General features: G+C 38.9%; 1 protein-coding gene across 1 annotated transcript; it reads right to left on the reverse strand.

Annotated features, from left to right (window-relative positions):
* Positions 1-117: 117 nt before the first annotated feature.
* LOC149834306 (proteasome subunit alpha type-5) lies at positions 118-24799 on the reverse strand. The gene is made up of 10 exons (XM_090010063.1): positions 24719-24799; positions 24523-24571; positions 24310-24391; positions 23818-23898; positions 2755-2868; positions 2551-2652; positions 1482-1540; positions 948-1050; positions 467-532; positions 118-307 (listed from the first exon to the last, which is right to left on the reverse strand). Exons 2-10 carry the CDS (start codon positions 24534-24536, stop codon positions 215-217), a joined length of 714 nt encoding a protein of 237 aa, XP_089866189.1. The 5' UTR covers positions 24537-24571; positions 24719-24799; the 3' UTR covers positions 118-214.
* Between the last annotated feature and the right edge of the window lie 802 nt (positions 24800-25601).

Here is a 25601-nt window from a genome sequence, read left to right on the forward strand (position 1 = left end):
GTCCACTGCAATCCCTACTTGATCCCGCCACACGCATTTAACATAGCCAAGTTGGAAATCAAACATACTTAACAGTCGGATATGCATACCAAGAAAGATAAAAAAAAAATATTTTCGTGGAGATGCTCATAGTGAAGAAATATCATTCGACAACAGGAATAATCCAATGTAGATTAAAGAGCACAGAGGTAAATTTTGCATTCAGCCAATTCTTCTATAAGCGGCTAATGACAGCCTCAACCTCGGAAGGAGAATAGAGGTGGTATGTTGGAGCAACTTTCGCAATATCAACGTTGTTAGGTGTTACCTACATTAAAATGCAAACCATATTAACTTGGAAATGGTCCAAATCATATCACACAGTGTGTGAAACAAGAGACCAAGCAATGTCCAACTCAACAAAATTTGGTCACCAAGAAGTCTCAAAACATCAACTCTGTGACATGATCATATATGCAGCAATTACCTTTTCCTCCATTACTTGCTTCAAGATGGACAGAGCAATTTTCTCTGCTTCTAGAAGAGAAATATCCTGCTAACACCAATAAAATGAAAACGGTGTTACTGGTGCAGGTTATTAACAGCTTGTCTTCTATCTCATTTCATGACTGTATTAAGAACGGTGATAGAATGACCAACAGTACAACCTAAAGTTCAAGCCTAACCGACAAGCCTTCAAATGTGGCAGCAGAGTTGGAAGGGCTTATTTCTCAACCCAACAGTTTAGTCATGAAATCATTATCCAACAACCTAAAGTTCAAGCCTAACCGACAAGCCTTCAAATGTGGCAGCAGAGTTGGAAGGGCTTATTTCTCAACCCAACAGTTTGGTCATGAAATCATTATCCAGTAAGAAACGGGATCATGACACGACCTCAATGCTACATCAGTAGAACGGTTGTAATTTTCTCATTCGGAATTAATGGACATGAAGAAAATAAACATCACCTTATTGTATTGTTCTTGCAAGGAACTGTCAGCTCCCTCAGAACCAGAGCCAATGGCTTTGGCATTGCACTGCCAGAATGTGCCAGATGGATCTGTGTAGTATCTGCACATCACAACAACCACTTCCAAATTAGAGAGAGAGAGTCATATGACTTCACATAGAGAAGAATCACTTCATTCATTTCATAAATGTCAATGCTTACTAAGTTACATGGAGAATACCAACTCATTTGTGATTCTATGTATGATAAAATATCGAAGACACATAGCATGTGGTTACTGCAAATAGACTAGACGTTTGAGTGCAGATTAAATTTATGGTGCTTTAACTTATCAATATTTTTCAATGAACGAAAAAAAAATCAACCATCTTGAAGTTAAAGCAATAAACATTAATTTTTTCAAAGGACAAGAAGAAAGTTGGGATGATTTAGGCATCAAAATTAAAATCAGTTCTGATGCCAATAGACCTTACACTTGAAAAATGAAGCAGAAAAGAATGGCCATACTCAGAGAATAGGGATGAATTCTTACAGGCTGGGTCCATTCTCATCATGACCAGCAATCAAGAGAGATACACCAAATGGACGAGACTGCATATAAGATATGGTAATTGATCCTGTTAGAGCTACACATTCAGGAGGAAAAAAGATCTTCAAAAAGAATTCAATTACATACGAATATAATTAATAACTAATACTACAACTAAAATTGCATTACAAAGCACTTGTTAAAAAATACAAGCTCCCCGTTATTTATTCATGTTTGGCAGATGAACTAATGGATTGAAGGCATAGTCACCCGTATCGTTCAAGGTAACTTATCAGTGAGGTTTTTTCTTGGAGATATTTTCAAAAAGTGATTTTTCTCAGGAGAATCTTGGAAGCTTTAAAAATTGAAAAAATATAAATAATAATAATAAGAAAGATAGGAAAGTAGTAGGTTTGCTATTATTTTTCTTGCAAAAATATAAAGAAACAAGTTTTTAAAGTTTTTAAAATACAAAAGAAACCGAAAATAGAAAATTTGAACTTAAAATTATGTAAAAACAAGTTTTTTTGAAAATATCATGATAATATCATGGTATTTTTATTTTGGTGATATTTTGCCAATATTATCGCCCTAGCTGAAAATGGTGATAATATTGTGATATTTTCAAAATATTGGCGATATCGGTGACTATGATTGAGGGTCAATTACATAATGAAAATAGAAGCAAAGTTCACTTTGCGAAGAACCTCCCCTTGATGACGAATTCACGGTCTTTCTTCTCAACCTGTTTTCACATTATGAGACTTCAGAGCTTATATCAGTCCCACCAAGGTTGGGACTGATATGAGGTCCCAATACTCATCCCTCACCCATAGTATGCTCAAGCATACTGGTTATAATCTACATGGATTGGGTTTGTAGCCCTACCTTAAAAAAAATAGACCAGTAGATGAAGACGGAGAATGTTAAAGACGGAGTTGCACCATAAAATAATATAAAAATAAATAGAAGTCTACATATGTAATCTGATCATAAAGAACTCAACAAAAATCAATAAGAAACTAGGATGGTTGATTCTTTGATAGATCTGAAAAAAGGTTGTAACTATTACCATGGACTCCTCATCACCTTCACCAAATCGAAGAGCTAGATCACAAAGTGCTTGGGTAGTGGACTCCACAGTCATTGGTTCACCATACGAAAACCTATGGTTCTGTAACATACATAAAAATTCAATAACCAACTTGTAACATTTAAAGAATAAAACTTGTTGCACTCTATAATTCCTATTAACACAGAATGAAGAAAAAATCACCTGAGTTTCAACCCGTGCATGTTCAACTAGTGTGCGAGCATCTGCAATCAGTCCACTCATTGCACATCCAATATGTTCATCGATCTCCATGATTTTCTCCACGCTACTAGGTTCCTAAAACACAAGCAGAATAAGCAACATCATTTTTCTTATGTACAGTTCCACATAAACTAAGAGGTGTATTGGTTAATTGACGATCTGTGCTTTTCTCTCATGGCAAAAGGTATCCTCCAGACCCTTGGAAGAACTTGTACATGAGAACAGTACTTAATTACTAATTTAGTCACTACAAGTTCCATTCCAAAAGATACTAACGAAACTGATAAAACCTAAGAGATGCACAGGAAGCTCAGATCACATCAGTAGTATAATCAACGTAGGAAACTCAGATCACAGGAAGCAAATCCATCAGATAGGTCAGATGAAAGGGTAGCTGACAATTCACGTCTTTCTTTTTTAACACAGCAAAATGGCAAATTTCACTCCTCTTCCTAACCAAGGGCCTTGGAAAGTTTTATAACTATCATCAAGCAACAATTGAAAAGGAGATGCTTTAGGCTTGTGATTGCATTTAATGAAATTCAAAGCAAACTTATGCACTAGGCCAGATTGCTAATCCAATCAGGTTGAGCCTTTGAACCAATGAAAAGCAGTGGAAGCGAGAGGCGCATGTAAATGCACCCTGACACACCTAGGAAACTATCTCTCATTTGTCGTATTTTGATTTTCCCTCCACCACTGTAGATGTCAAGCACATTACCTTAGGGGCCTCTCCTATGCCTGGGCATGCAAGTGTTTTTTTTTTACAATACCGGCATTTGCAGAATCTCTTTTCTGTGTTCTAACATGACAAGGTAGATTCTGTGTGATACATGGAGGATCAGTTTTGAATTTCTTCTTAACACTTCTTGATAATTTTTCTTTTCTTTTCTTTTCTTTTCTTTTCTTTTTAAGAGAAGAAAATCCATTACTCTACACCAAGAAACAGTTCAACGTTGACAAGAAGCCAAACCAGTACAAAATGACCTTGGTGTTCCATGTACAAGGATGCAGTAGCATGGATAAATTGATTAAAAAGGAATGAGAGACTTATGATTGGCTCACTTCATGTCCCAATCTACATTAATCAGCATATTTTATCAATTTTATTTTCTTTTTAAGAGAAGAAAATTCATTAATCTACACCAAGAAACAGTACAACATTGACAAGAAGCCAAACCAATACAAAATGACCTTGGCGTTTCATGTGCAAGAATGTAGTAGCATGACCACCGAGGTGGTATCCTATGTGGTAAGCAGGATCCTCTGTCAAGCTGAAGGCTCGAATCCCTCTGCCACATGGGCGGCTGTTATTCTGGTAGGGGTCCACCTAACCCCAACTTGCCTTTCAAAAAAAAAAGAATGTAGTAGCATAGATAAATTGATAAAAAAGGAATGAGAGACTTATGATTGGCTCACTTCATGTCCCAATCTCTGTCACATGGGTGCGGGTGCGGGGATGTGGCACTTCCAAAAAAACCCGAGTGCGGAGTGCGACAAAAATATAAATATAATATATATATATATATATTCCAAGGACTTATAACAGGACAAAATTGTTGTGTACTTTGGCGCAACGGGACAAAATTGATGAACCGAAAGGATTGGCAATCTGATCGACCCAGCCTGCTGCATTCTGCTGATTGTCATGATTCAATCATGTCTGAAAAAAAATATAAGCGAAAGGTTTGATGTGGTTTGTTGGAGAGAGAGTTTTCACGAGGCCTATGGCTCCACCGCCTATGCCTAGGGTACTTCAAATTTCATTTTATATACAGTTGCACCCAGATCTCCGGTCTGGACTCTGGATGACAGCTAAAAGAAATTTATTGGATTTGACATATGGAAAAGAGAGGTCTACACCAGGCTACGGCTAGAGCACCCATCTCGTCAGGAGAAAAGTGAATACTAATAGCCACCAAGGCTACCACCACCATTATCATTTATTGTGGAGAGAGAAAATTCTTGACGAAGAAAGATCTGGATGGTTGAAGGATAAAGACTTCAAAAGGCTCTTGAATTTTGGTTTTAATTTTTGAGGAAGATGGATCATCATTTCCAAGTTAACAGTATGTTTTCCAACGCTGCGAATTCATTGTTTGGAGGCAGGAATAGCATGGGATGCCAACAAAGCTCGTCAGATGTTGTGGACACAAGTGCTCCTTTATAAAACAAGAGCAACAGCAGCAAGCAGGCATCCACGCTTCGGCTGTTCCGTCCTTTCATTCTCTCATCACTACATGCAGGGATCCAGCTGTTAAATTATGTAATCAAACTTGTAATTTCGTATATATATTTTATATATATAAGGTAATACATATACATATATATAATATATGTATATGTATTTACCAATTATATATATATAATATATATAGTCATAGTAAGGGTAGTTTAGGAATTTTACACATTCTTTTTCAAGAATATGTTTTTTTGTATTTTCTTTTTTCTTTTTCTTTTTGTATTTTTGTTTTTTGCATTTAATGCATTGTACATGCATTGGGAGGGGCCCAACCCACTAGTCGTTGGACCCCTCCAACGGTCACATTTGTGACCGTTGGAGGGGCTCCAACGACTATGTGGAGCCCCTCCCAAGGCCTCCTCCAAGCCCTATTTATATGGGCAGCTCCTCTTGTATTTCTTCAAGGGATTTGGGATTGTAGCCCAACCTCTTTAGTGTTTATGAAACTTATGGGTGCAAGTGCACATTTGTGATTCGGTGTGTTGTGTTTGTTGTGCACAAGTGTTCTTGGGTGTGTATGTTCACACATTTATTCTTAAGGTTGTTGTGTTATCGGCTAAAGTATCTTGTTGAAGATACTTTTACATGGTATCAGAGCCTCGTTGAAGAAGAAGAATTGCGACTCGCCTTCTTTTGCATTCCTCGGGAAGCGTGCCTTCAAGTTTTTTGAAATCAAAGAGGATCATCTTCTTCGAGCAATATTTTAGGAGCTTCTTTTGTCAAGAAAGACGCAAAAAGTAATTAAGGTACATACTATCTCTTGCATTCTTTCCTCTCTAATGGGCGAAAAAGACTCCCATTTCTCTCTTGGGTTTAAGCTTAATGGCTCAAACTATCATGTTTGGGCCGGTAATATGGAAGCCCATATTAAAGGAAAGGGGCTTTGGGGTTACGTTTATGGATCCATACCGGAACCGGAACCCAAAATTACCATTGTTGAAGGAGGTGATATTAAGATTCTTGAAGGGGATGAAAGACAAAAGGCCCTTGAAGAGTATTCTAAGAAACATGATGATTGGGAAATGAAGAACTTCAAGATATTATCTTGGATTTTCTCATCCGTTGAGACCAAGATAAATGCCAACATCATCAAATTTAAAAGGGCTTCCGAAGCTTGGGTATATCTTGAGAAAATGTACACCTCAAGAGATCTATCCCACAAGTACTTTCTTCAAAAGAGGGCTTTGACTCTCCAACAAAATGACATGACCATTCGGGAGTACTTTGCCGAATTATCCTCTATTTGGGACGAGCTCGCAATCCTTGAACCTAAATGGAGTGGTGAGGCTATCGAATTAAGGCACAAACAACTTGAAGAAGACCGGTTCTTCAATTTTTTAAATGGCCTTAGACCCGAATTTGAACATGTTCGGTCCTCTCTTCTCTCCGCCTTCACATCCCCCTCACTCGAAGATGTTATCACCAAGCTAAGTGGTGAAGAAACCCGTATGGGGATTGGCAAAACTAACCCTAGCATTCTTGTTACTTCTTCTACTCAAGAAGATGGTGAAATGGCTAATGCCGTGTCAAGACCGGGAAATAACATGAGGACCTATAGACCTCCTCATTTCAAGAATCAAGGTCAAGGAGGAAATGATCGGTATGGCAAAAGAGACTATAGCAAAGTAACTTGCTATCATTGTAAAGAACCCGGACATATCAAACCCTTGTGTCCTAAATGGAAGAAATTGATTGCAACGGCTATGGCATCTCAAGTTGAAGAACGACCCCCTTTATCAAGTGAGTCTCTTTCTCTTCAACAAATCGTGGAAGCCCTACAACCTCTTCTCAAGGGAGGTACTTCCGGAGCCGCTATGTCATCCTCTTCCCCCGGTAAGACATCTTGGCTTTTAGATTCCGGGGCATCCTTTCACATGACCCCTAGTTATTGCACTCTTTCAAATTTTTCTAAAAGTGCTTTTCCATCCTTTGTATCAACCGCGGACGGTACATCTCTTGAGATTAAAGGAATAGGTAATTTTGAAAAACAAGACTTCTTTGTTCCAAAAATTCGTTTTATCCCAAACCTTAACCTAAATCTTCTTTCCGTTTCCCAACTCTCGGACCATGGTTGCGATATAAAATTTTCTTCTAATAAATGTTGGATACAGGATCGCCAGTCCGGGAGATTGATTGGGGAAGGCTCTAGAAGAGGAGACCTCTACTACGTAGATTTTCTTCAAGTTCCCAAGAGTCAATTTTGCAACGTCGTCCAAAACAAAGACATTCATGTATGGCATAAGAGATTGGGTCATCCCAATATTGTTAAAATCTCGTACTTGCCTTTTGTTAAACATCTTTGTAAAAGTGACTTTTTGTGTAATAAATGCATTCTTGGGAAAATGAAATGTTTGCCCTTTCCTCAAAGATCCATGTTTACGACAAAACCATTTGAAATTGTCTATTCCGATGTATGGGGACCGGCTCCGGTAATGTCTAAAGGAGGTTTTTCATATTATGTAATCTTTGTGGATGACTATACTAGGTTTTGTTGGATCTATTTCCTTAAACATAAACATGAAGTTTTTTCAACCTTTAAAAATTTTCACATGATGATTTCAAATCAATTCAATGGATGTTTAAAAATTTTTAGGTCTGACTCTGGAGGAGAATACCTCTCAAATGAATTTAAGGGTTATCTTGAAAATTTTGGAATTCTTCACCAAAAATCATGTCCAAAAACCCCTCAACAAAATGGGTTAGCCGAACGAAAACACAGGCACATCATTGAAACAACTAGGACTTTGCTCATTTCTCAAAACATTCCAAAAAATCTTTGGGCTGAGGCAGCTCTTACCTCTGTCTATCTCATAAACCGACTTCCATCGAAAAATTTAAACAAAATTTCTCCCTTTGAAAAACTGTATGATAAGGAACCTGATTATAGCAGGTTAAGGGTCTTTGGGTGTAAGTGTTTTGTTCTTACTGATAAGAATGACAAACTTTCTCCAAAGGCCATTCCTTGTGCCTTTCTTGGCTATTCTGAAACCCAAAAGGGGTTTCGTTGTTATGATATCAAAAGTGATAAGTTGTATGTTTCCAGGAACGTGAGTTTTTTGGAAAATGTTAGTGGATTTGAAAGTTGTGACCCCCATAATGAAAATATGGATTACTCTTTTTTATTTGATTTACTGAATAAGGACGATGATACTAGTGATAATGAGTCAGATCAAGGTAACCCAAATGAACTTGAAACCGAGGAAAACATCTCCTTGTCTCCTTCGTCACATCAACCTATTGAATTACCTAGAGACCCTATCACCTACTCTCATAGAGATCAAAACAATTTTAGGAGTGCTCTTGACAGATATAATAATGCCAGTTCCAGTGCCTCTCAGAATGAAGTGATCCCTCGTAGAACTGAGAGAAGTAGAAGGCCTCCTTCTAGGTTCATTTCCTATGACTCTTTCTCACCAAGATATAGAGCCTGCCTTAGTGCCATCCACTCTTATATAGAACCTAGAAATTTTGAAGAAGCACGTAAATGCCCTGAATGGATTAATGCCATGGACAATGAACTTGAGGCTCTGAGAAGAGCCAAAACCTGGGAATTCCAAAATCTTCCTAAAGGCAAGAAAACAATAGGGTGCAGATGGGTTTTCAAAGTAAAAACTAAAAGTGATGGATCCCTTGAAAGGTATAAAGCTCGCTTGGTTGCAAAAGGATATAGTCAAGAATATGGTATTGACTATGAAGAAACTTTTGCTCCTGTAGCTCGTATGGTCACTGTTCGATGTCTTATAACCGTTGCCTCTATCAACAAATGGAACATCTATCAAATGGATGTGAAAAATGCCTTTTTAAATGGCGATTTAAGCGAAGAAGTCTACATGGATGCTCCTCCTGGAATGGAGACTCCTAAGGGAAAGGTGCTTCGTCTTCAGAAAGCACTCTATGGCCTAAAACAAGCTCCCAAGGCTTGGTATGATAGATTTAACTCTGTTATGATTGAGAATGGTTTTTCCTCTTGTTTTACTGACACTGCTCTATTTGTTAGAAAATCCAATGCAGGGATTGTTATTTTACTTCTGTATGTTGATGACATGCTCATCACTGGGAGTGATTCTAACGGGGTTAAAAGTATAAAATCTATCTTAAAAGATAAATTTGAAATGTCTGACTTGGGTTTTTTAACTTATTTTTTGGGAATTGAAGTGGCATACTCTCTTCGAGGATATTTCTTATCTCAAACTAAGCTTGCTTCTGAGATCATTGACAGGTCAGGTATTACAGATGAGAAGCTGTGTGAAACTCCTGCGGTAGTAGGAGCAAAGATGAAAATTGATGATGGAGTTCCCCTATTGGATCCTACACCTTACAGACAGCTTGTAGGGTCCCTGATGCATCTGAGTATTACCAGACCAGATATATCCCATGCAGTCCATACTGCAAGTCAATTTCAGCATGCGCCTACATCCGTTCACATGAGTGCCATCTTACGAGTCGTAAGATACATAAAGGGTACTCTAAATAAGGGAGTTTTTCTGTCCTCTTCCTCTGATTTAAAATTGATTGCTTATACTGACTCAGATTGGGGAGGTGACCCAAATAACCGTCATTCCACCACTGGTTTTTGTGTGTTCTTAGGAGACTCACTAATTTCGTGGAGATGCAAGAAGCAACAAAAGGTGTCGCTCTCCTCAACTGAAGCTGAATATCGTGCCATGGCCACTACTACCATGGAGATTGTTTGGATTCACCAACTGCTAGAAGACATGGGGATCAAAATTGAAGGACCCACCAAGCTATGCTGCGACAACAAAAGTGCAATCTACATTGCAAAGAACCACACCTTTCATGAGCGGACAAAACACATCGAAATGGACTGTCACTATGTTCGTGAAGCATATCTCCGAGGAGTTATCGACCTTCCTTATGTCACGTCCGAATATCAGTTGGCCGACTTCTTTACTAAAGCCCTGTGCGCTCCGCGGTTCAACTTCCTTCTTGGCAAACTATCGGTCATCTTGCCCTAAGTTTGAGGGGGGGTGTTAAATTATGTAATCAAACTTGTAATTTCGTATATATATTTTATATATATAAGGTAATACATATACATATATATAATATATGTATATGTATTTACCAATTATATATATAAAATATATATAGTCATAGTAAGGGTAGTTTAGGAATTTTACACATATTCTTTTTCAAGAATATGTTTTTTTGTATTTTCTTTTTTCTTTTTCTTTTTGTATTTTTGTTTTTTGCATTTAATGCATTGTACATGCATTGGGAGGGGCCCAACCCACTAGTCGTTGGAGCCCTCCAACGGTCACATTTGTGACCGTTGGAGGGGCTCCAACGACTATGTGGAGCCCCTCCCAAGGCCTCCTCCAAGCCCTATTTATATGGGCAGCTCCTCTTGTATTTCTTCAAGGGATTTGGGATTGTAGCCCAACCTCTTTAGTGTTTATGAAACTTATGGGTGCAAGTGCACATTTGTGATTCGGTGTGTTGTGTTTGTTGTGCACAAGTGTTCTTGGGTGTGTATGTTCACACATTTATTCTTAAGGTTGTTGTGTTATCGGCTAAAGTATCTTGTTGAAGATACTTTTACACCAGCAAGGGGTGGGGAGAGGTGAGGAATCTGGAAGTCCTCGTCAGGGAATAGGCAACTCTAAAGAGACAGAAGCTATCAAGGCCAAAATCAAAATCCCGCAAGGGGCGGGTCCCACTGCGCAGTCAGCTGTCAGCAGAAAATTTTATTTTTTAAATTCCGCAGCCCATTTCACAGGGCAATTTTAAAAAAAAAAAATCAAAAAATTGGACCAAAATGACCCTGGGTGTGGTCAACGCACCCAGGGTCGGGTTGACTGCACCCAGTGCCGCACCTGTATGGCCGAATCCCTGTGACATAGGTCCCAATCTACATTAATCAGCCTGTTTGGCTCTAGCATAAAGGAAAAGTTGTGTTTGGATTCTCCGATGGATGATGTGTTAATCTGTCTCTCTATCATTGAATAGGCTGGCATTTCTTTTCCTCCAAATATGCTACCATGCCAGAAATATCCACCACTGCCAGATCATCTTTTACTTCCGTTCTTTTACTAGACCACAGTGTTAGTATTAAAAATCCTCAAGTTAACAAAACCCGGTCAGGGAAGGCTAAGTGAAGGAGTTTGAAGGCAGGACACAGCCTTAAGAAAGGACAAGATGTCCTCCTCCCCCCCCTCCCCCCCCCCCCCCCCCCGCCGCTTTGCACATGCAACATCTTGAGGCTAGTGCAAACCCTCTCATTTTGAGATTGGACAGTGATGGCATAATGTCCAAAGAGGCCAGTGAGGCAAAACCTACAGCCCCCAGGTTCAGGTGATGTCCCCATGAAGTTTTTCTCCAGAAATGTGGAATTGGAAGGTTTCAAATGTGAAAGATAACATGATCTTATTGAAAAGGTTTAAACTTTATCACAGAGACATTCTATTGAGCCTTCAGTTTCATTCAGTCGTGTCTCCACAAAGGACTGGCAGAGTAGGAGCCAGTACTCCACCTCATGGAAGTGAGGCATCTGTGAAAAGTAATATCCCAAGAGCCATCCCCAATGTAGCAACTTGCAACCGTGCAATCTTTTTGCCTTGTCAACAGAGGCAACCATCCAAACATGGATTTTATGGTGCTTCATGCCAAGGATCAAGCCAAAATCTGTTTTTTTTTTCTCGCTGTTACGCAGTTTTAAGCCCTTGCATTCTTTGAATTCAAGGAGACTTTCTGTAATGCCTTGGATTTTCGGATCCTTTATAATGGTGATTATTTAATAATTTAGGAGCTGGTGATTTGGCGTTTCCAGTAGATTTGAGGCATTGTTTGGACATTGCTTGAGCTATAATCTCGTGGATTGTGAGATATGGTCATGTACTCCCACGTTTTGCTTGTTGGTGTGCAGCATGACTTAGGAATTGTGCAATTGTGTGGATTCTTGAATTAGGTCTTGTTGAGGAAATTATGCTTTATTGCTTGATTCTAGCATGATTATGAGAAGTCTGTATATTCCTACGTATTTTGGGGTTTCATCCCATCAAATCATGCTTTTGAATGCTGTGATTTTAGGGGTAAACTAAATAGAATTATAGATTTTCTATTTAAGTTAGCATGATCTTGCATTTTATGAAATTATATGTGATTTTGGGCCCACAGAAATCATGTTTTTTGAGGGATATGCATGCTGGTATATTGATTTCGTGATTACAAAGTGATGGATTTTGATTTAAAATTTTTATATGTTGTTTCTAGCTTTGCTATGCCTGTAATTCGGTTGATTTTAGATTTGTCCCTATGTGAGACGTGATTCTGTAAATATTGGATGAGATAGGATGCCAAATCCTTAGAGGATTTGGGGAAAACGTGGTAGAACGCTTATAGTTGATGTGTTTTTCTCCCTGGATGTATTGAGGTGTTGTTTCGCTCGCAATAGTTGCAAGAAATCCTGAAAAAGTTTGGTTTTCGGAGCATGAAAAAGAATGAAGGATTGTTAGGGGTCAACTCCTATTGCTCAGGAGTCGACAGCCTGTTGTTCTGGTGTTTGTTGGTTGGCCCTGAGGGTTGACCCCTGGGTTCAAGAGTCGACCCTTGCATAGGCAGAGTTGATCCTTGTGTTTGCCAGGGTTGACCCCTGCAAAGGGTGGGTCGACCCCTGCTGAGTGTGGGTCGATTTCAGTGCTTGTGAGAGAGTTTATTTTGGTAGTTTGGGTGTGAGCTAATGCTTTTAAGCTTGAAATGTGAGGGATCCAACCCGATATTAGTGTGGAGTGGGTCCGTGGGACCAAACCTAGCTATGTATCGGGATTTTGATATGTACAAGCTTAGATTTGAAGTTGGAGTTGTCCAAAAAGGACTTAGTTGGCGCACAAAGCACATTTAGAGTTGTGCTCGATTCAAAGGGGACCTGGTTGGTACGAGAACATACCATCAACACATGAGTATGATTGATTGTTTTATAGTGTGTGTGATGATGCATGGATTTAAGTTGTGGTGGTCCAAGAAGATCGGGTTTGTGCATTAGAGCACTTTTTGCATATGAACATGTTGAATGGTGTATATGCCGAATGTGTGAAGCTAATTCAGTAATGGATATTGCTAGTATGATAATCCATAATTTGGATTGATTGATGCTTGGAAATGAATAACTTGGATTTAGAAGGGTGTTGACTCGTATATGACTTGGCTCCATGTCGGTACCCATAAGGGTACGAGGTAGTTTGGCTTTATGCCAGTGCCGTGATGGTACATTGAGTGTCGAATTTATGTAGCTACCGTAAGGGTACAATGTGTGTGTTGGCCTTGTGTCGGTGCCATAGTGGTACAATGTGAGTTGGCTTTATGCTGATGCCATGATAGTACGTTGAGATTTGGCTCTATGACAATGCCAGTGCAGAATGGTGCAAGTTTGGCTTTACACTGGAGTTGTGATGGTTTGTATTTTAGCTTGATGTTAGTACCTAGCGGGTTACGTTGTATGTTGGTTGGATGTCAGTGCCATGAGGGTGCATTGTGTTGTGAAAAGAAGCATTATGGTTTAACTTGGGAGTTTGTTGAGGGTCGAACCCTAGAAGGACAGGGTCGACACCTCTTGTGATCTTGTTGAATTGTGGTGGGTGTTGATCCATGGTACTGATCAGGTATCTTGAGTTGGCCTTTTTGTTGAGTGTTGTGTGTGCCTCATCTTGGCCTAGACCTAGGTATCGGGGTGGTACCTTGTGGTGTTTTGTTGTCCGTGCCTAGAGTATGTAGACGTTCTTGTGGCTCGTACCTGAGAAGTACTGTGAGCTTTGACCTAGGGTGCAAGTACCAAGAATGTATGTTGTTCTATTGGTTGTATGCCATTTTCATTACGGTAGTTGTATCTTGGCCAAGATATTGGTAGTGTGATGGTACGATACGTGAAGCGTTAGCTCGGGTTGCCTTAACCACGAGAATATGATGCATGGATGTATGTTATGATATAATTGTGAGATTATGGTGATTGAATTGTGTCATCATATACCAACGAGCCTTTGTTGGTTTGTCTTTTCTTGGATTGATTTGTACTCGCCTATATATGGCTTGAGTTTGGAAGTCTATATTGAGATTAACTTGGAGTTATCTTTTGAATTTAAGATTGTTGGATTAGAGGTCGACACCAGTGTATGAGAGTCGACTCCCAACTTGTGCTACGTAGCCTGTGGGTCGACCCTTGTGTTGGAAGGGTCGACTCCTCTATGTTTCAGTTTGTGGTTTAGATCTAAGGATCGACCCTTGTGTTTGCAAGGTCGACTCTTCCTCCTAGTCAAGTTGCATGTTTGATTCCTTAGTGAAGATCGACCCCGAGAATGATAGGGTCGACACCTCTTATACTTTCTTGATATGTTGAGTGTGGTTGAGGGTCGATTCACTCGTGTTAGGATTTGAGTTTGGCCATGATGGGCTTTCCAACAGTAGATGCTTGTTATGATAGTCTTGTGATTCGTGTTGAGTGTTGGATCATACCGAGACATGTTGTAGTCTCATCCCACTTTGATGTTTTCCGGTGCTATAGGCGAGCGGATAGTAAAACACGAAAGACTCAATTATTTATGTGGCACTAAACCTGGGATTACTTTTGGGAGTTGATTTTGGTCTATGTTGTGGTTGTTAGAATTCTCCAAAATTGACAACCAAGAAGCTACAAGGAGGAAAGAGAAAAGAGGCTGCAACTAATCATGTTTTTCCATAGAAAAAAAATCGTGATCTCTTCCTTTTAATATAAAACACAAAACCTAATACATGGTTTTTACAAGTAACCCTAATAAGTTACAAGTATTTACAAGTATGTCCAATACATGTTGGACATGTTACACATATGTAGATTGGATCCAGTCCAGATCCGGATCCAAATACAAACACACAGATATCTGCCTTGTCTAATAGTCCTCCTCAAGGTGTGCATGATTTTGAATCATGAACAACTTGCTCTTTAAGAACCAAAAACGGCATTTTGTGAGCCCCTTAGTGAACAAATCAACCACCTAGTCTTTTGTTCTAACATAACGAGGCTCAATCTCTTTGTCCTCATTCTTCTGCCTAATAAAATGCTAATCAATCTCAATGTGCTTGGTCTTACTGTGATGAATAGGATTAAGAGATATTTGAATAGCACTTCGGTTGTCACAAAGAAGAATGCAACTAGCAATCGGCTCATTTAACTCTGTTAACAAATGTCTAGTCCATGATACTTCTGTCGTAGCAGCAACCATCGCCCTGTATTCGGCTTCCGTACTAGATCTAGCCACTACCTTTTATTTTCTACTACTCCCGAAAACAAGATTGGCACCAATGAAAACACCATAACCTAAAACTGACTTTCGATCATCAGGGTCTCTGGCCCAATCTGCATTTGAGTAAGCAATGATATCATGAGCAGTATTTATGGATCTGCTTTTGGTATACAAAAGTTCATCTCCAACAGTACTCTTCAAGTATCTCAGTATCCTTTTTACTGCATCCATGTGTCTCGTCCTTGGCTCATGCATGAATTGAGAGACTCGATTGACTGAATATGTGATATCAGGTCTGGTAAATGTAAGATATTGAAGCATCCCCACTAGACTCCGATATTTGGTGGGATCATGATACAAGTCTCCGTCTTGTGTACTTAATTTCTGATTGAGCACACTAGGAGTAGCAAGAGGTTTGTAACCCTTTGTTCTAGCCTTTTTTAACAGATCCAGGGTGTATTTATGCTGGGTCAAAGTAAGCTTATTTCCTTGATTATCCGCCTCTACTCCAAGAAAGTATCGAAGGACTCCAAGGTCCTTCATTTTGAATCTCTGACTCAAAAGATCTTTAGTCTCTTGAACATGGTTCTCACTACTTTCTGTAATAATTATATCATCAACATATATCAACAAGGTAGTAAACTCCTTACCTCGAAGAATAAAAAGAGAATGATCCAATTGTGATCGATAAAAACCGTCTTTGAATTTTTAGGGAAAAACTTTCAAACCAAGATCGAGACGCTTGTTTCAGGCCATAGAGTGCTCGATTTAATTTGCAGACCTACTCCTTTGAGTCTCCTATATATCCTGGTGGTTGCTCCATGTATATTTCTTCTTTCAAGTCCCCATGAAGAAAAGCATTCTTCACATCTAGCTGACTTATTCTCCAACCATAATCTACTGACAATGAAAGAACAATGCGAATTGTGCCCATTTTCACAACTGGACTAAAGGTTTCATCATAATTCTGTCTAAATTCTTGTGTGAATCCCTTTGCTACGAGGCGAGCTTTATATTGCTCAACACTCCCATCTGGTTTGTATTTGATCCTGTGAACCCATCGCGACCCAACAACATTCTTATATGAAGGTAGAGGAACAATTGTCCATGTTTGACATTGATACAAAGCTTCCATGGCTTGAATCCATTTTTTGGAGTTAATAGCTTGATGAAAATGCCTAGGATCGGTCTCTTTCTCAATCTGTGACAAAAATAGTTGAAAATCCATGGTGAAATTCTCATAACTAACCCACCTTTCAATAGGATGCCAGGCTCTTTCTGATCGTCTGATCGAAAGTACCTCTGTAGTAGAAACTGAAGAAGTGGTGTCATTGGGCGAATAAGAGGTAAGTGCTTCTTGTTCAGTATCATTCAGAGTCAAAAGGGAGCCCCTCTCTCTTCTCCTATAAACCTGCCCAGCAAACTTATTAATCTCTAGAGGATTTTCTATTTCAAGTTCCTGCATTCCATTGTTTCCATCTTGACAGGATATCCCTTGAGCACAGGAGGAAGAGCACTCGTTATTCGTATCAGAAAATAGCTCTGCACTGAGCCATGGATCATAAAAGAACGCATTCATATTGGTTTAAGCAGAAACATATTCTCCATCTCCAAAATCATTTTCATCAAAAACTACATTTCTAGATATCTTGATTTGCCTGCTATCAGGATCATAACATCTCTACCCTTTATGATGATTTGCATATCCAACAAATCTGCATTAGCATGAAATTTGTTTCGCAGAGAAGAGTCAATATGAACATAACACATGCAGCTAAAAGTTTTTTGTTCATCATAATTAGGATGTTTCCTAAATAAAATGAAATAAGGTGATTTATTTTCTAAAATCTTTATGGGCATACGATTAATAATGTGAACAGCAGAATGAAAAGCCTCTGTCCATAATCCTATGGGAACATGACTTTTGTGCATCATGCTCATAGCGCTCTCTATAATGTGACGGTGTTTCCGTTTTGCAACCCCATTCTGTTGAGGCGTATGCGGGTAAGATACTCTACGATTTATTCCACTATCTTGGAGGTAATTGATAAATTTCCTAGAGTATTGCCCCCACCATCACATTGGAAATGTAAAATATTACAAGAGAAATGAGTTTTAATAAATGCATGAAAACGACAGAAAATATGAAAGATATCTGATTTATTCTTCATGAAATATATCCAAGTGAAATGAGAGAAATTATCGATAAAAATAACATAATATATGCTAACAGAATTAGAAGAATCAGGGGCTGACCCCCACACATCAAAACAAGCGATTTCAAAAGGCCTTGAAGCTCTCTCATTTATTGAATGGAAATGAAGAACATGACTCTTACACGGTTGACAACTAGAATATATTTTATCATATGATCTAGGATTCAAGCTAGATTCAGGAATAAGTCCATTAGATACCAGTCGTTCAACAAAGACTCGACTACAATGATCAAGACGTGAATGCCAAGAATCAGGCTTATTACATTTATTTGAAGGTTCCAAACTAAACACATGAATACTCTTTGACGACATAGACTGAGGAGATGACTTCAAGATAGGTCGGACACAAGTAGAAGGATCCTCCTGGAAGACATACATATTTCCACGGTGTTCTCCTCTAGCGAACGTCTCCTTCATTTATAGATCCTTGACATAAACAAAAGACGAAGTAAATTCAAGAGAAGAATTGGTATGATCAACAAGCTTAGAAACTAAAACGATATTTTTCTTGATATTTGGGGCATGTAGGACATTTGAAAGTTGGGGAGGAAAATTAGACAAGGGAATAGAAACATTTTCAATGTGAGTAATGGGATGGTGTGGCCCATCTCCAGTGACTATGTTACTTTTTTCAAAATAGGGAGTTAAAGTAGAGAATTTACCTGCATTACCTATGACATGAGTAGTTGTCCCTGAATCAATGTACCACACTCCTTTATCATCGCGCTTCAGATCAAGTTCAGACAACGTGGCCAAGAGGAGCTCTTTCACATCTCCACCAAACTTTGACGAGTTCTCCTTTCATCCTGACGAGCTCTCTCCCTTTTGAAACTTTCCTTTATTCTGTGGATTGTGCCAACAATTGAATTTGATGTGACCTCGCTTGTTACAGAGAAAACATGTGGGTACATTTTTCACATAGAAAATAGGTGTAACATTCGGGGTAGGCAGCAACCCACGCCCCCCTTGAGTACCTCGTCCTCTACCACCACTAGAATTGCTATGCTTACGTCCCTGACCAAAAAAAATGCCATTAGCAAGAACCTGTCCACCAATCTCATATGACATCCCCTTCAAAGTCATCTCATATTGAAGTAGTTTTGCTTGCAAGTCCTCAAATGACGATAAGTCAGGTAGACATAGCAGTGAGGTCGAAAGGACATGAAATTCCGGCCCCAATCCATTCAAGGTTTGCCTAACTTTGTCTTTATCTGTCACTTTATACCCTACAACGACTAGTTGATCACGGATGCTCTTGACCTTGTTCAAGTACTCCAATGACAGACATGGAACCCTTGGTAAGGAGTTGAAATTCATGCTGAAGGAATGAAATTCTAGCCTCTAATATCTGAAAATATGTCTTCACTAGTCTGTCCCACAATTCTTTTGCTGAACACTCATCTGGAATTCCCATGAATACCTCCTGAGAGATAGTAGAGATGATAAAAGCAACTGCAGTTTGATCATACTTCATCCAATTCTCGTATTGGGGATTTGACATTTGTTGTATAAAATCAACCTCATTTTCATCCTTAGTTTCTTGTATGATAAATTCTGGATGGGCTGGGATTGATCCATTTAGGTGTCCAGAAAGACCTTGACTCTTAACGAATGGAAGAATTTGTCTTTTCCAGGTCAAGAAATTTGAATTGGTAAGTTTTTCAGAAATAAGTTCGCCAAGAAAATTAGATGAGAGAAATGATTGAGAAGAAGAATCCATGACTTAAAACAGAAAAACAATATTTGCGTGTGCAATAAATATGTAAAGTTTCGCAGATCACGATGCAACAAAATGAGGCTCGTCTCCTTTTTTTAACTAGGAGAAAGCACAAACCAAAAACAATCTATCTGATTAGACAAATCTAATCTGACTTCATCAAGAGTGCAAACTGCAAATTCTTATGTGAAATTGCACACAGCAATGATAAATACAAATGAATGACAGGTCTACAGAACTGTATACACAGATGAAGCCGAGTGTTATGTAAAGAAAACAAATCTGAAAGTTTCAGACTTCAGACTTCAGATCTGGTTATATCAAGTGGCCGATTAACAAGACTGATGACATATATCTAAAAAATAATCAGATTTGTTCATACGCAGATCTGTTATTACAAATGAAAAGAGAGAATATAACCAGACGTCGGATCAGATGCACAAATCTGGGAAAGATTGTTACACGTCAGATCTGATACACAGATCGGACGAACAAATCCGATATACACAGATCTGTTGTTACAGAAAAGAAGAAATAAGAATGTCGTAAAAACTGATTTGATGCAAACCCAAATCAGTTTCAGAAAAATTTGACGCAAACCCAAAGCAGAAAAGAATAAAGAAACGTCAGCTCTAAATGAAGAGATTAGAAGAATAAGGATCTAGATAAGAAATAAAAAGAATCAGAAGAATAGAGGCCAGAAGAAAAGGTTTAGAGATGAAATAAGGAGAAGAAGAGTAAAGGTTTAGAAAAGAGATAAGAAAGAGAAGATCTTTTAGAGACACACCTGCTTGAAAAACTTTTAGCCCTCGGGTCAGATCTGCTTTGATACCATGTTAGAATTCTCCAAAATCGACAACCAAGAAGCTACAGGGAGGAAAGAGAAAAGAGGCTGCAACTAATCACATTTTCCATAAAGGAAAAATCGTGATCTCTTCCTTTTAATATAAAACACAAAACCTAATACATGGTTTTTACAAGTAACCCTAATAAGTTACAACTATGTCCAATACATGCTGGACATGTTACACATATATAGATTGGATCCAAATACAAACACACAGATATCTGCCCTGTCTAATAGTGGTTTGCAAACTCCTACATTATGAAATGAATGAATAGTATTTTTGTGACAAACCTTGTGTATGAAATGAAAATGTTTTGGGTATTGACCCGGTGCCAAAATGGTACGTTAGGATTGGCATAACATCAATGCCAGAATGGTACATGTGAACATAGTAATATTGAATAGTATTTTTGTGACAAACCTTGTGTATGAAATGAAAATGTTTTGGGTATTGACCCGGTGCCAAAATGGTACGTTAGGATTGGCATAACATCAATGCCAGAATGGTACATGTGAACATAGTAATATTGACCTATAACCGGTGTCGTAATGGTACATAAAGAAAATGATGATTTTGCAAAGATGTGCAAAGTATTTAAATATTTGAGGTCCTAGTTTGGAACCTGTGTTTCAAAAACGGGTCTTAAAGGAAAAAGTCTTCAGCTGAGCTTGCTTTTGAAAAAAAAAAGTGTTCAAAAAAGAAAAACAATTTGGGTGTCACAGTTTCATACTTCAACCGTGTAAGCATTTCACTTGGCAATGGGAAAGGCTGGCCCATGTTGTTCTTGGACGTGCTAAGCACGAGACTCTCCCCTCACATGTTACACAAATGAGGGGGGATGGTCAAGAACTGATACCCATAAAGCTTGCCAATGGTAACAAGCAGTGTTGTGAAAAGCGTTGAGGCGTAGCGAGGCGCTCCACCAAAATCTGAGGCGAGGCGTAAGCCTTGAAGCGCAAAGCGTAAGCCTCAAAAAATTTTTTTTTTTAAATCTTAAAAAAACTATAAAAATTATCTAAAATTATAAATAAATAAGAAATGTTTTATTGATGAAGCACCAACCAACACGAAATAAAAAATCTCAAATAAATACGGAAAAAAATATGAGATAATTAGTATAAAAAAAATAATGTCTATATTTTTTTATAGAAAGAAAAATTTAGACAAAACCTTAGTTTATATTAGTATCTTTTCTGGGGTACATTAATTCACGGGAAACAGAACTAGGAGACAGAATTCTGCACAGAATTTCATATCAACAATAACTAATCATACTTCACAGAATATTTGCAATGTTGAGAGAAAAAACTGAAGCAAAACATCAATGAGAGAGACATCAACTGGAGGAAATCAAGGCAACATGATAATGTAAGAATTGCTATAGTTTATAGTGGCTTTTTTTTCTTTGACTTAGACCTTAGTTGAGATTATGGCTGAAGAGACAAATAAAGTAGAGTTGCATACGATTTAGTGTTGGTTGCAGTGAGGTGGTCTACTCTATACCATTCTGACAATGAGATGAGCACCATAAGGTGAATTCTATCATAAGGAGTTGAAATTGAAACAAATGATGTATACGTCTCAATTTGAAAAAAGAAGAAATTTGTTATTTCTGCACCATCCACCACAGGTAATACTGTTGGGAATGAGAAAATTTGCTCTACTGGTCCTAAGTCATGCTTTTGAGAGTGACTTCCTCTGACCCAATGACAGCTGCTCACTCTCAGTTGCTTGAACAAATTCAGCAGCTGCTTGCTCAATTTATAACTACTTATTCTTTATCGACAGCGAAAGTTGGGGTTAGGCAGACCCCTACCAGTTAATACAACCATACCATTTGGGGTTCGAACTTGCAACGTCCCAACTCAAGGAGACGTGCACTGACTACATATTCTCCTTCCTTGCTTTGCTTCTTCCCTTACTGTTATGGATCCCACAGTTTTTTTTGAGCCATCCATTTTCTAGAAAAACAGCATCTAGAGCATACAAAATGGACAATGGAGTAAGCACAAGTTCCCTCTGAGAGAACCATCGGTGGTTTTGCATGGCTGAACAACATCTAAGGGGTCGGTAAAGGGTACCCCTGACCTCACAGAATTCCCGGTAGCTCTGTAATGGCTTGGGTGTTGGTGACCCCACCCAGGGTTTACCTTTCAGTGGGATCCCCCCATTAAGTGACCCAGTTCTCAGCGAGAGTTCCTTGTCATTAAAAAAAAGTCTGAGAGAGAGAGAGAGAGATGGGAAAGGGGCTGCGAGAGAGGGAGAGAGGCTGCGAGAGAGAGGGAGAGATTGTGAGAGACGAGGGACAGAGGGGCTGCGAGAGACTATTTAGGGCCCCCGACCCTCGTTAGGGTCGGGGGCAAGATTTTAATTATGGTCAAATGAGGGCTTTGACCCTCATTTGACCATAATAATAAGGCGTGCACGCCTCACCCTGAGGCGCGCCTCGCCTCGAGGCGTACGCCTCAAGGCCTTTGAGGCGTACGCCTCTGTGCATTTGCGCCTCAAGCCTGCGCCTCAAGGCACAAAGGCCCTCGCCTTGAGGCGAGGCGCGCTTTTTGCGCCTTGAGGCGCGTTTTTAATAACACTGGTAACAAGACAGAAAATGTTGAGAATCACATAGCTTGCAAATGGTACCCCCCTTAGTCCCAATATGACAGTAAGACAGAAGCCCTATGCTACAATTCTGCATTCCACCAGCCACAGTTCCAGAGAAGGTTGAACTAGGGGACTAAGCACCCAAAGATTGATTACCCAATGAAGGAGACTCTATGTGAAGGACTAGTCCTATGCAAGGAGTCCAACATTGAGGCACTGAGCAGCTCTCCATTCCCTCACAGATGCAAATAGAGATTATGCCCACCCAAAAACCAGGACAGTGATGGACAGCAAACAACGTGCCATATCTCCATTAAAGTTTCACATGCTAAGAGGGTCTGTATTTACCTTGAAGCAAAATCCGCATTTGAATGACTCCAGCCTCGTAAGAAATATCAGGCCATTTTGACAGTTGAAATCAAAGTCTAAATCTCATAGTTTCCTGTACCAGCATCTATGCTTCTATCATTTTGGTGTTTGGCCATATTATTTGGGCTAGCACGTTAATATGCAGTTGCATTTGGAGATTTAGAAAACCTTTTTTTTTCACTGAAATGGCACGTTTATATCCATTAAATATCTTTCAACATGTTGCAATATAGTGGAACCTCGTCACAGCACCTTATATAAGCACCGGTTTTGACACAAAAAAAAGGGACAGCTAACCCTTTAGTAAACCTAAATCATATATTGCTCACTTATATGAGATTGTGGTTCACAGCTGACAATTTTCTATCCTTACGAAACCAGATATTATTTCCAATAGCCAAGCTTGCTGATTGCCCATCATTGGATTTGAACCTGAAATCCCTTGGTTAAAATATTGCAACCTTAGTACTCTAGCCAGTTCACCTGTTAGGCCCAAGTAGGAAACTTACGTATATGTGAAAATAAGGAACTTTCAAGCATTCAATCTTTTAAATAATCATGTTTCTGCTCAGCGAATCACCGGTACCGTTGCATATTCTTTACCATTTAGTGGAGACTAGAGAGATGCCAACAATCATTTCAAAATGAGGAGCCAAAAGCGACAGTTATTTCTAAGAAAACATATTTCCCTTTTCTTTCCATAGTTTTATTGCTCCCAGATATCATGCAAATTGACACAAAAAAATAAAGTCCACGATTCAAGAATAATAACAAAACCTAAGATTAAGAAAGCAGGACCAACCAGTAACGGGGAAGTAATTCTCTTCTCGACGGCCAACACTACACCCTCCTTAGTCTTTATTCCGATTGCAGTTGAACCCAACTACACCAGAAAAAAAAAAGTCAGATTAAAAGCAATAAATCTGTTGCAAATACACTCGAATGCATGCAGGAGGAGGCGTTGAACAATCAAACTCAAAATTAAACCAAATTTAGAGTTCAATACAACTCTCAATGTGAACACGATAATCTAAAATTGACAATTAACTTCAAGCGAACCCTTTTCGTGAAACAACAAAGATACACACCCAATTTAGAGAAGAATTAGGAAAAAAAATCAACCCAAATACAACAATCAATCACCAGTGGATCCATTTACCATCTACAAACTAAAATCAAAACAAACACACGAAGAAAGCCCACCAAGATCTACTAAACCCCTCCCAGATCGAAAAAAAGGTTGGTTACAAAAATAATCAAAATTTACCATAAACCCAGTAAAAAAAAAACTCACCTTGATCGCCTCGATCGCATATTCGACCTGAAACAATCGCCCTTCCGGAGAGAATGTGTTTACACCTCTATCGTACTCGGTCCTTTTCATTCAAGAAAAGAAGAATCACATAACAGAAATAATTGAATCAAAACGGGTGTTTTAAAAATCAAAAAGTTCATTGATTTCCTTCACGAAACCAACTCAGGATTTGCGTCAAGGAGATCTTTTTACCTAGTGAGAAACATCTTCCCGTTCGTCAAAAGCAGTAGAAAGCGAATATCTGGTCACAAAACCGTAAAAAAAAAACGAGAGAATCAGGAAAAGAATGCAGAGACGAAAAACTAGAAATGGAAGAAAACAATTCAACGGAAGAAATCGAGGAATTTGGTCGGATTTGGAGGAGCAAAAACGGGAAAGCTAAACATACCGCAGCAGCGAAGCACTCCTCTTCCCTCCTAAGACTTGCGACGCAACTCACAGGAGGAGGGGTTTATGAAGAAGGCACCATTACCAAAAGTATCCCTTCGTTTTTTAAATGACGGAGCTGTCCCTCTTATTCGGTTCGGGCCTTATCAATCGGTTCTACAAAATAGACCCATGACCCGACCCAATTGATGCGGGTTCGGGCTACGGGTCTAGGTGTAGCTAAAAATTGTGGACCATATGCACGGACCTACATTAGGATTGTTTAAAACTTATAAAAAAAAATGGTTCATGTTTGAACCCCCAATAAAAGTTTCTGAGTCCGTCCCTGACCATATAGCCTAAAGCAGTGGCGGAGCCAGAAGTTTTTCCTTGGGTGGGTAGACTTCGGGTCTCGGGGACAATGCTATGGTCTTGAAGGACGATCCATTTATTCGAACCAGTGACGGAGCCAAAAAAAATTTGCTAGAGGAACAGTCATTCGTGGAGAGATAAAACTTAAATAAGCCTTTGAATTAAAATAACAATTGTTACAAACACAAACAACTAAATTTATGAACATAATAAGATAAAACCTTAAATTGTACTTTTAAACTAAAATAAAAATTGTTCACTTAAGAAATACAAACAACTAAATTCATGAAAATTTTACAATTGGCATCTTCTATTTTTCATATTTTGAAAACAATTCATAATTGCATCATCACTGATGGTATCAAATGTCTCCTTCTCTATGTAAGTAACCAAAGCATCATTGATCCATTCATCTCTCATTCTATTACGTAGACGACTTTTGATATTGTTCATAGCTGAAAATGCTCTTTCAACACTTGTTGTTGCAACTGGCAAAGTTAATGCCAACTTAATCAATAGATACACATGAGAAA

The sequence above is a fragment of the Nuphar pumila genome, chromosome 6, assembly GCF_984573655.1.
Source record: "Nuphar pumila chromosome 6, dmNupPumi1.hap1.1, whole genome shotgun sequence".
Taxonomy (NCBI): Eukaryota; Viridiplantae; Streptophyta; class Magnoliopsida; order Nymphaeales; family Nymphaeaceae; genus Nuphar; species Nuphar pumila.

Bases quoted from the DNA above. Each gene is read 5' to 3' on its own strand.
- LOC149834306 (XM_090010063.1), bottom strand. The intron at 2,653-2,754 runs GTGATTTTTTCT...TGTATGTTACAG, and splicing joins ATGCACGGGTTGAAACTCAG to AACCATAGGTTTTCGTATGG. The intron at 308-466 runs GTAATTGCTGCA...ATTTTAATGTAG, and splicing joins AGCAAGTAATGGAGGAAAAG to GTAACACCTAACAACGTTGA.